This window comes from Podarcis bocagei (genome assembly GCF_964188305.1).
Source record: "Podarcis bocagei genome assembly, chromosome: 3".
NCBI lineage: Eukaryota > Metazoa > Chordata > Lepidosauria > Squamata > Lacertidae > Podarcis > Podarcis bocagei.
The window spans coordinates 22,239,703-22,251,945 of NC_138127.1; the positions used below are offsets into that span (position 1 = coordinate 22,239,703).

At 44.9% G+C, this 12,243-nt stretch overlaps 1 protein-coding gene across 5 annotated transcripts in view; it reads left to right on the plus strand.

Annotated features, from left to right (window-relative positions):
* ADGRB3 (adhesion G protein-coupled receptor B3) overlaps nucleotides 1–12,243 on the plus strand; it is a 466,862-nt gene that overhangs the window by 255,838 nt on the left and 198,781 nt on the right. For all 5 annotated transcript variants that reach the window (XM_081186906.1, XM_081186903.1, XM_081186902.1 and 2 more), the window contains one exon: nucleotides 7,878–7,921. In XM_081186906.1, coding sequence (XP_081043032.1) covers nucleotides 7,878–7,921 — 44 coding nt within the window. The remainder of the gene's footprint in view (nucleotides 1–7,877; nucleotides 7,922–12,243) is intronic.

Sequence of the window (12,243 nt, forward strand, 5' to 3'; positions counted from 1 at the left end):
TGACAGCAACGACCTGTGAAAAACTGGGTGCAGCTTCATGTGGTTCGGTAACCGGAGCCTGAAAGCCACTGGATTGACCTGCTGTATGACTTCAAACGGACCCAGCCTTTTGGGTCTTAATTTCTTACAACCTCCTTTGAATGGCAACCCTTGGGTTGACAGCCACACCTGGTCCCCCACCCTGATGCTTTCACCTTCCCTTCTGTTTTTGTCTGCTTGCCTCTTATATTCCTCCTTAGCCCTGTTTAAGTTGAGTTGGAGCTGGCGATGGATCGCTTCCATTTCTTCCACGAACTGTTCTGCAGCTGGAACGCTCCAGTTCTCCCCCTCCCCCCCTGGGAAGGCTCTGGGATGGCACCCGTGATTAGCCAAAAAGGGGCTCATCCCCGTGGAAACGTTCTCTGCATTGTTGTAGGCAAATTCTGCCAACGCCAGCTTCTCCACCCAATCATTCTCTCTGTCATTAACATAACACCTCAAATATTGTTGGAGAACCCCATTTGCTCTTTCCGCCTGCCCGTTGGTTTCAGGATGACGGGCCGTCGAGAAATTAACCTCTACATGCAGTAAGCTCATGAGCTTCCTCCAGAACCTGGAAGTAAATTGTTTCCCTCGGTCTGAAACCACCCTCAAGGGGGCGCCATGCAACCTAAACACATTCTCTACAAACAATTTGGCGGTTTCTTCTGCTGTAACCGCATGTGAGCAGGCTATGAAGTGGGCCATTTTAGTTAACAGGTCTACTACAACCATGATGGCTGTTTTCCCTCTAGACCTTGGCAGATCAGTCATGAAATCTATTGCCACTGCTTCCCACGGTCTCTCAGGTGTGGGCAGTGGTTCTAATAAACCCGCCGGCGCCTGCCTCTCCCCCTTGGCTCTTTGGCATTGTTCACACCCTCTCACATACTCCCGCACATCTTCCCTGACCTTGGGCCACCAAAATTCCCTGGTAACCAGCCACATGGTTTTGTGTTGCCCAAAGTGCCCTGCTGTGGGGCTATCGTGCAGCTGCTTGAGTACTTTCTCCCTCAATTCCCCTTCAGGTATATATAACGCTCCCTTATAATACAATGCCCCATTTCTCTCCTCAAAACCACCGGGTTTGTCTTCCTCCCCTCTGAGATCCCTGAGTTTCCCCTGGGCGTATGCATCCTGCACCGTACCCTCTACCAATTCCCTTTGCCCCACCAAAGTCGCCCCACACACCCAGCGGTCCTCTGGAATGATATGGGTTTCTTCGGGTGCTCCCTCCCCCTCCAAATATTCAGGTTTGCGTGAGAGAGCGTCCGCCCTAACATTCTCTGGGCCTGGCACATAACAAATCTCAAAGTTAAATTTGGAGAACTCTTGGGCCCATCTCAACTGCCTTTGGTTGAGCACTCGCGCCGTTCTCCAGTACTCTAGATTTTTATGGTCCGTGCACACTTGCACTTTATGTTGTGCACCAACTAGCAGATGCCTCCATCTCCGGAACGCCTCATGAATAGCAAGCAGTTCTCGGTCGTACACCGTGTAGTTCCTCTCGGATTTGTTCAGCTTCCGCGAGAAGAAGGCACACGGACGCCACTCCGACTCCTCCTTCCCCGGCTGCAGAAGAAGCACCGCCCCTATGGCTCTGTCAGATGCGTCTGTTTCAACCCTTAGCTTCTTTCGTAAATCCACATGCAGAAGTTGTTCTTCAGAGGCGAAGGCCCTTTTCAGTTCCTCAAACGCTCGCTCCGCCTCCGCCGTCCATACAAACTTCTTCTTACTGCTGAGACAGTCAGTGATGGGCGCCGTCAGATGGGCGAAGTTGCGGATGAACTTACGATAAAAGTTTCCAAACCCTAGGAACCTCTGCACATCCTTCTTGGTTTTGGGTGTTTTCCATTCCAGCACTGCCTGTACCTTGCCGGGATCCATGGCCAATCCCTTGTCTGACAGGCGGTACCCCAGGAATTCCACCTCCTTGGTATGGAACCGACACTTCTCCAGTTTGACCCACAGCCTGTTGGCTTGCAGTCTGCTCAACACTTCTCTGACGTCTCTCACATGTTGCTCCTCATTCTCAGAATACACCAACACATCATCTAGAAAGGCAACGCAATTCTTGTAGAGCAAAGGACCCAGCACGTGGTTCATAAAAGATTGAAAACACGCGGAGCCTGCTTGTAATCCAAATGGCATAACGAGGTATTCAAACGCCCCCAAAGGGGTAAACATGGTGGTTTTCCATTCATCCCCTTTCCTTATGCGTATCAGGTTGTACGCCCCCCTTAGATCCAGCTTTGTGAAAATCTTTCCCTTCCTCACCATGGTCAAAATATCATCAATTCTGGGCATAGGGAACGCCACCGGTTCAGTCACTGCATTCAGCCGCCTAAAATCACATACAAGTCTCGGCTTGTCCGCATTTTTTTTGTCCACAAAGAACACTGGGCTCCCCCCTGCTGCTTTGGACTCTCTGATGAAGCCTCTCTTCAGGTTCTTGTCAATGAACCCTCGCAACTCCTGCATTTCCCTGTCTGACATGGCATACAACTTGCCCACGGGAAGCTGTGCTCCAGGGAGTAAATTGATCTGACAATCAAAGGGTCTATGAGGTGGTAGTTGGTCAGCTTCCTTCTCGCTGAACACGTCGCTGAGATCTGCATACTGTGGTGGTACCTTCACCTTCCCCATTACTTCAGTCCCTGCTAGGGTGGCTTGGGCCCCTACTGAACCCTTCTCCCCTTTGCAGTGTTCTAGGCAATGTGCTGAACCAAAGGACACCACTCTTTGATGCCAGCCAACCAGCGGATCATGTAGAGCTAGCCAGCTCATTCCCAAAATAATGGGAGCGCCTCCCAGGGTGGCCACATTAAACGCTATCAGTTCGGTGTGCCTTGCCACCCTCATTATCATTGGGACAGTCTGCAAGCGGACTCCTCCTCCCAACAACTCCCTGCCATCAATCGTGGTCACCTGCAGGGGGTTGCTTAAAGGGATGGTCTGTATCTGGTGTTCAGCAGCAAACTCCTTGCTCATAAAGTTGCAGGAGCTGCCTGAGTCCAATAGCGCCTTTATTTTTAGGGGGTGCCCATTCTGCAGCTCTAGCGACACTTCAATCACTAGAGCAGGTCGAGGAGCTTCTGGCACGGGCACTTTCACTGCTCTTTGGCCTGGCTGCAGTGCCCCAATTGTGGCAACCAGGCGTTGGCTTTTACCTGCTCCGCTCCCCCTTCTTCTCCCCCCTCAACAGCTCCCACCATCCCTTGCCATTCCTTCCTCTGGGGGCAGACTCTGGCAAAGTGGCCTGGCTGTTGGCAGAGATAGCATTTCCGGGGGCCCTTTCCCTCCTTCTTAGCTCCCTCGCTGGTTTTTGAAAATGCGCGCGCGCGCGCTGTTCCGATTTCCATCGGCTCTGCCGGCGGGAAAGCTGGCTCAGGAATGTCTGGAATGCGGAACTCCTTCCAACGTTCCCCTCTCCCTTCCCGCCTCTCCAAGGCTCTTGCCTCCTGCCGCGCTCCTATGGTCAGCGCAGATTTGGTCAGCTGATCCATAGACTCCGCCCTGGGGCTCCGTGCCAGCTCGTCTTTCACCCCCGAAGAAAGACCTTCTTCAAATAGCATTTGAACGGGTGCCGCCGATAAATCCCAACTCAGTCTATGAATCAGCATGGTAAACTCAGTCCAATATTCACGGACAGATCGACTCCCCTGCTTACAAGCCATTAGCTGTCTGCGCACCACCCCTTCCTCAATATCGCTGGAAAACATGATATCCATTGCACGAAAGAACTTCATTGTGTCCTTTAGTATGTCATTGTGCGTTGCCATTAGGGGTCGAACCCAGTCTCTAGCCCCTTTCTCAAGATGCCCAATTACAAAAGCAACTCGCGATTCCTCATCAGGGAACTCATCGAACTGCACATTAAGGGCATATTGCATCTCTGTCCTAAAAGCATGGTAGTCCTTGGGGTCCCCCCCAAATTTCTGCACCAATCCTGGTACCTTTCTGGGGAATTGAGTGGCTCTCCCCTTCTTGTCTGCATCCTGAGCCCTTCTCTCCTCCAGCCTCGCCGTCTGCAGGGCCAGTTGAACCTCCAACGCTCGGTATCTATCTTCCAAGCTTGGACCAGCTCCAGCCCCTGCTCCTCCGGTTCCGGTTGGTTCGCTCATGATGCCTTCTCTTGCACAGGCAGCGTACAAAGACTGTCGGACTGCTGTGAGGGTTTGATTAGCTGCTTGTGCGTGAAAACGTGCTCCCTCAGAGTTTGTGCGCCCCCACAAACCTCCGTGTGTGACGGAGCTCCTCAGACATGTCTGCTCTAGTCACTAGTAGAGTCCGACAGTGGCTGTCTGCGGAAGCGTTTCCAGCAAAGAAGTTCCTTAACGGAAACGCGTCTCCTGGACTCACGGCGTGACAGTTTCCTGCGAGGTATGGGTCTCCCTATGGGAGACTCCGATACCTCCCCACTGTTCTCGCTGGAAGCCTCCCTGAGCCCTCCCTCCTGCTCGCATTCCCTCAGAGACTCACTCCTCCCCCTGCTGGTCCCTGCTTCAGCAGTTGAGTCTCTTTCATCCTGCCTGAGTCCCTCCACCACCTGATGCTCTGATGGCAGTTCCCTGACACGTTAGTTGAAAATGCCATTGCTAATTAATCAGTATCTTTGCCCCCGCCCCACTTGCTATCTTAATGATTTTCTCTTTTCTCCTTTGCCATAATTTACCTGAATTTAAGAATAGATAGTAATTTTTCTAATTAAAATGTCTTCATTTGGCACAGTTTGTCTTTGAACTTTGTACTCTACTTAATAAGGTGAAGATAATTTTGTTTCATCCATAGACATTGAATGTTCTGTATTAACAGCTCACAAAGCACTCATGTTCATGCCACCAATTAAACGGGCTAATTATTTAATTAAATTACTGAATAAGAAATAAAATCCCGACTTTCTTTATTCAATTACTCTTTTCTCATGTTACATGAATAACAGCTCAATGTTATTCAGTGTATGATTTGTTAAACAATTTCTTTATTGCTTAATTTAATCACTATGATCAGATGAATGTCGGAGACTTGAGATGTTTTTCCAAAAACTGCTACTTTAGTGAGAATTGTGTTTAACAGACATAATACCTGAGGGACGGGATCCCAGTATGAAAGGATACTAGTCATAACCTGTCTGCCAAACTTATGGACTTGATCAAAAGATGACTGCCATGGACTGATCAGCCACATTATACTTCTGCACTAAGTCGTTCATCTTCCACATCTAGAAACAACTCTATTCACTATTCTGCTATACCTATCCCTTTAGAGGCAGATAGGAGTGTGAGGAATGGAAACTCTGTAGTATGTCAGGCATAATACTAAACCGCGGTTCACCAGCACCACCTTCTGGAAGCAGACTTCTAGAAAGGAATGGAAGCACAACGAGGTAGTATACCCATCACCTAATCTGGGCAGCCTACATGGAAGGATACCATCATGGGTAGAGTCACAAGTAAGCTTGCCCTTTCCCTGTTCTTCTCCCAGCATAGGTCATCCATCATGGTGACCATATTGCCAAAGCCATTTCTGTGCTAAAATCAAGACTGAAACAGATCGTAATATGTGTGGACTACTGCAACAGGGAGAAACCAACTTAGTTTGACATCCTGACTTCCTCTCAAGTCAGACAGAAGTTGCTGTGGCTGAGATAACAGTAGTTTGCCTAGTGCAGCCTGGAGAGTTCATGACAGAAGTAGGCTTTGAACCAGGAATATCCTTGTTGGCATGCTACGGTAGAGATGTCAGGCTTGAATTCAGAACCTTTTCCCAGACAGGTGAGCTGCATAATCAAAACTGATCATGCCAACCATCTGTTAGGAGATAAGCAGACCCATTTCAGCACTAATTGCAGTATGCATGCTACCCAGGGCAAGATGCAGTTGTGTGTTGTTGTTTTCTAATTCATGCAATACTCTTTTGCCCATCCTGGAGGGAACTTGGATGCAGAGGCCTTTCTGGAAATGAACTATGGTATTTTACATTTATCTTTCATTAGTCCAATCGGAAAGCTATATTTCATGCTCTGCAGGACACTTCTTATGTTCGGTTGTCAAAACCATATACAAATATAGCATCAGGAGGCTTATATTTAAAACCAAAAGCCTGGAAAAGTGAGGGGGGAAGAGGAACTATTTATTTATGTATTCATTCATTTATTCATTCAACTTGTTAGTTGCTTAATAGTAGCAGTCTCTAGATGACTTATGACAAATTTAAAATAGAAGTTTTAAATAGCCATAGACGATTGTAGGTTTAAAAAAAAACTTTCAAAAGTAAAAGGGGAAAAAATGTTCTCAACTATTTAGAAAGTCACCAGCGAATAAGCTATAGCAACCAAGTCATCATGTTCCATAAACTGCCTGAGATCGTAGTTTTCACCTGGTACCAAAAAATACATTAGTATCAGTGCTAGGCAGACCTTACTGAGGAGAACACTCCACAGACAGGAGACTGCCACTATCGCCCTGTTCTTTGTTGCCCCTCTCTGAAGCGCAGACCTCCCCACACACATTTCTGGCTGAAACCTCAAACTAATCAGCAGCCTACTAGGGTACATATCCTGCTTGAATTTGCTGGAGTGGAACTGCTGCAAAAGATTGTATATGATCTGTTTCATTATCTATGCTGTTTGGGCATAAGATGGCTGATCCAGAGGCAGGCATTTAAAGAGGAGGTTTTCAGTAATTTCCGGACACCAGGAATAAAGTTTCCAAATCAATAAAGAAAGCGAAGTAGTGAAATCTAAGGGAAAGCTTCTTCTTTTTTGCACTTTTTCAGCAATCCAGGTCAGAATGACCTGGTTTGCAGCCAAATACGAAATGCTGTTTATGGAGCTTTTTACATACAGCTCCCCAAGTACTTTTTCTGCTAGTGTTTATAATGAGAGCAGCCAAACTAGGCTCATTTCATGCCAGCCAGTAGATATCCCCTATTTCCATCAGTCTTTTTGTTATTATTATTTTTAAAAAGCTGAGTTTTGCAATCAATCAATCAATCAATCAATCTCCTTGCATAGAAAAAGTTCATTGTATACATGGATCAGAAAGCAACATAGTTAACGAAACATAGTGGGAGATACTTTAGGATAAAACTGTCCAGATATTGTGAGGTATGAAAATGGTTCTTAGGACCTATGGTGATGTAATTTTATAGCATCACTCAAACATCTTGCCACATTCTCCACAACGTCCTTACTACAATTGTTCAGCAGATAAGACACCCTGCAAGAGTCAGTGCGATAAATCCCCTCCTTCAATAAGGGGGCCGAATACTTACATATTTTTGCATAAAATGGGCAATAAAATAAAACGTGTGTGATGAATTTTACCTGTTTTAGTGCCCCAAGGGCAGCATCTTTCAGAGAGTTGGATTTTTAAGAATCTACCTAAGTTTTGCAATCAAATATTAATGTTTTTAGTACAGTGTGAGCTGTTACGGAGACAAGAGGAAGCACCAATTAGCAGTTGCAAAATATAAATGCTGCAGCACGTGCAAATTGCATCTGTAGGTCTCAGGACACGATTGGGTGTAGCTAGTTTGCCCAATATATAATTGGACAATTAATAGTTTGACAACACCAGCCTTTGACATTTGAGTTCTTCAACTAGAAAAGAACATGTGCTGCTTCTCTTCTGCATTCTGGTCTTCCACATTCCTACACTGTGATGATGGGTGGGTGATGGGATCCTTTGATTCACAAGGGTAGTGAAATGATTGCCTTTGCAAAGCAAATCTTCCTTTTTAAAAATTCAGGGTTGAGGATGTTTTTTCCATTTAAAATTCTGTACATTTGGTCATAACCATTCGTTATCTCTGTCAGCAAAGAACAAATTTTGATGGGTGATTGTTATTTGTTTCAGGGCACATTGAATCCCTATTGTGCACTATGGGATGATTCAAAAATGTAAGTAACAGATGTTTATTGCTATTACTTGGGATTTAATATTCCAGATCACATCAGAATGTTTATGTATCCAGTAGATAAAAAGGCATGATTATGAGGCACTAGGAACGAAATACATAACAGCCCTGATACGCTGCAGAGCTAATTTCAATGCTTTTGCTTTAGATATTCATACTAAAATATTAGAAATCATGCACATTTGTGTGCTGTCATGTGTCATGGCATAGATCTGTTAGAAATCACTATACCCATGTGGTTGTGGCAGTGCCTAGATGTGCATGGAAATCTTTACAGGAACACATGATGCCTGAGGATTAAATGCCTGTCTCTGCTTTCGTTACTGGAGAGTTGGTTGCTGGGCAACATATTGAGTACAGTGTCGACTTTTAAAATAAGAATATCTAATACTTCCTGTGGTTGATGTAATGGATTCCCGTTACTGATTTCAAAACTGATAGCTTAAAATATATTTATTACTAGATTCTCTCCAGTTTGTCAAATAAACAATTAGGAGGTAAGGTTTCCTGTACTAGTGTAAAGAAAATGCAAATGAATACTTCAAGTGTTATAGAGATGTTCATGTGTGCTTTTTTGTGTGCATAATTTGGATTCATGGTAGCAATTAGTGGTAGCTCTCTTTCAACCATCACTAAATATCATAGGCTGATCAATCTTTTTCTCACTAAAATCAATGAATGCACCAAGGCTGCAATCCTAAGCACACTTACTAATGAGTGCTTACTCATACATCTTTGTACCCATGCATAGGATTATGATGCAAGGGTACAATCCTATGTACCCTTACCTAGATGTAAGCTCCACTGAATGCAGTGGGGCTTCAAGTAAACAAGCACAAAATTGAATTGCAAGAAGTTCAGTGTTGCAGGCTACATCTTAATTAATTCTCCTGTGTACAGAGAAACATTTTTGCACATTTTTTTCTCCTTGTAGGCATTTCTGTATGTATATTAGGAAACTATGCTGCTTTATTACCAGTTGAATGACTTTAACCTCTACTTGGCCCATTTTTTACCAGTGTGGTCTTGAATGGTTTGACAGTATGAGTTTCTGCGAAAGATAGTCCTGCAAGCCTCTTTTCAGAAGTAGCTTCTGAGAGACAACTAAGTCCTGAAAATGACTCAGGATTTGCAATTCTCTCCATCACTTGTTTGCTGCAGATTTTATATAGTGCAATAACACACACATACACATAAATGTGCAAATATATTTATTTGACTATGCAACAATACATTTGTTACTACAGAGATGGTTTTGTAACGCCTATGTTTCTGAGGTCTGTTCCCAATGCCCTACTAATCTGTAACTGGGCACGTGTGTAGGGGCAGACTTTGGAAGTCTTTGGTAAGATGGTACCCTGAGCGAGGCCAAAATTTGGTGACCCCAAATGGATCCTCGCTGTTATGGATCTGAACAATTTTGGGGGCCCTTGGCTTGGCACCCAACATTACTGATTTTCATTATGTTTCTTTACAGAACCTCCCCAGAAGAGGTTACAGCTGTAGCATAGGTGCTGAGTCCCTGGGGCCTTGAATGCCCTGGCTCCCACAACATTTTAAATGAGGGGACCGGTGTGGCACAGCTACGTGTGCAAATTATGTCAGCATGCCAGAGGGTGCGATGATGTCAGCACACACACGCTGGGGGGTATGATGACATAATACATGCTAGGGGTGTGATGACATAGCATGCATGGCCCAATGATGGCTCGCGGCCCCGGACACCCGTAGTCAGAGAGGCAAGCCAGCCCCACTGAACCCTAGTATTGTTCATGTGATTTCATTATCTTCATTTGAGAGAGAGTGAGTGAGCACTGAGCTGAGCTGGAAGAGCCTGGTGTTGTCAGAGGTGAAGAGGCTGTTTTATTTGCTGCCAGTACATTTCAGTACAAGCCTGCAGTTTTTGGCTAGTCTTTGTTCAACTGGATGGATACACACACACACACACACACACACACACACGGATGAAACTTGATGTGTCTCTTGTAATGTGTACATGTACCTATCATTTGGAGAGCAAAGAGTCTCATAATGTTCCATCTTAAAAACTAACAAGGTGCTTCAGAATTATTGGGGGCTTTTTATCACAAGCGATTCATAAACCACCTTTCTGTCAGAAAAAGCAACTTCATGCTGCTATTTTGGGTGCTACAGAAAGCCGCTGATTCTGAAGAAGCATTTCAGCATTTTAGTATGTACTTGGTAGTAGTTAGTACAATTGCCAGCTGTGCTCATCTACATTTAAAACATACTCGGGGATTCAGAAGGAAAAGACAATGATTAAGGGTGCCTCTAGGCTGCCAGTATTTTGCAGGAGTGATTCAGTCGCATGCCAGGACTTAAGGTTCATGTATTTAAAGAAGATCAAAACACTATGTTACCCTAGCGGAACAAATCCACTTAAAAAAAAACTTTTTGCAGGTTTGAAATCCTTTAAAAAGTGTGAAATGAATGAGCGACTAACAGGAAGACATGTAAACTGCCCACAGGAAAGTCAGAATGCATGCAGGGTAAATGCTCGTAGTCATATAGCTGTCCCACATACAAATCAGAAGGAAAGCTCAAAAAAGACCAGATATGATCTAGCCTCTGTGTCAGTTTCGTGCAAGCAAACCAGGGTGAATGCTCAATCAGTAGACCCCGTGGAAGAGCCACAATAGCTCGCTCCTGCATATAGACCTATGCTGCTGTAAAAGAAAGAGGGCCTAGAGCAGAGCTTGTATAATTTAGCTCCCCCCGCAGTGCAGTGGGCTCTCGTGCAGGCTGGCTCCATCTCTCTTCCCTTCTCCTCCTTCCTTTGCCCGTGCAGAGCATGGCTGTCTTTCAGTAACATATTTTAGGAATCCCTGAAAATGACATAAAATAACTTATGCTAGGAAAAGGTTCCAAATTTCAGGCAAGGAAATATTTCACTGGGAGTTTTAAAAATGGCTCTCCTTGAAGCTGCTTAAAGCTTTTCAATAACGGGGGGGGGGGGAATCCAGCAGGAGATGCATTAGTCATCCGAGAGTAGGTGGGACCATAAAAGATTGATGCTAAGTACCATTTGTTACGCTTCTGTAATTTATCAAATGGCTTTTGCAACTGCATGCTGCTTATGCATTTTATGGAGCTGGTGCTTTTTTCTCCTGCCTCAGAGCTTAAGCTCATCACCCACAAGAGGTCAGAAAAGTGTTCTTTTTTCCCCACCTTTCATTTTGCTATCACTTTTTTCTCTAAACTTCTTGTGGGGGGGGGAAGAGAATGTAAGGACATAATGTTAACTGAGGTTGTTTTATGATTCATTACTATTTTCCCCCCTCAGCAGTGATTTATGATGGAGTATTTTACTCTATTTGATTATGTTATGGAATTTGTATTCTGATACTGTAGGCTTTGAATTAGAGTGAAAGCTCCTAGTGTGCTAGCATGGAAGGATACTTAGGCTATATAAATCTAAATAAAATGTGCAGCGTCGTGCCATTGAACAGATGCATAATAGTAAGGCTGAATTTTTTTCCCCCTCCAGGTCTCTATCACCCTCTATTTATACTTACATTCCATTCTATAACGTCAAATTTTCCACATGTGGCAGGTTGAGAGTCTTGATCCACTGTTTATAAATCACACAAAGCTGGGATGTCCTCACAGCCTTCAAAAATGAATGGCATTTTGCTTCGGTTGTTTTGCAGTTTATATTTGGCAGTCCCTTTGGCGCCGATCCAGCAAGAGAGTGGACTGTTTCTAGTCAGGAGTTCTTGCTTATTCACTGCTGACTCTGGAAAACTGGGGAAAGCTTTAACTGAAACTGGTCCTCATTTCATTGCATTGCGTAAGATCACCACGAGCAGAAGAATCAATAGCCATAGCCTGGGCCATGTATTCATGCACCCAGTTTGCACACCACTTTAAACTACAGTTAAGCTTAACTATGGTTTAAAGGTGGACCATGCAACGTGCTGGTGCACGGAAAGAAAATTTCAGCCTCTTCTGTTCTCCCTCACTCCTGCTGCACAATCAAGGACCCGAGCTGTGCTTTAGCTTAGCATTTTGCCTGAGTCCAGGCTCATTATTTGTCTCTCCTGAAACAAACCGTGAACTATAACCAAGGCTTGCGTTTGGTTTATCACTCATGGTTTGTGTTGGGGAGACAAACTAAGAGCCCAAGTTCAGACATAACACTTAAGTTGTGGCTCATCTCCTGGTAGCATGGCAGCAGCAGAGTGGGAGAAAAATGAGACAGCTGCTTTTTTTCTTCCTGTGCACCACCATCCTGCTTCTTCACCTTTAAGCCATATTTAAGCTTAACTATGGTTTAAATCAGGG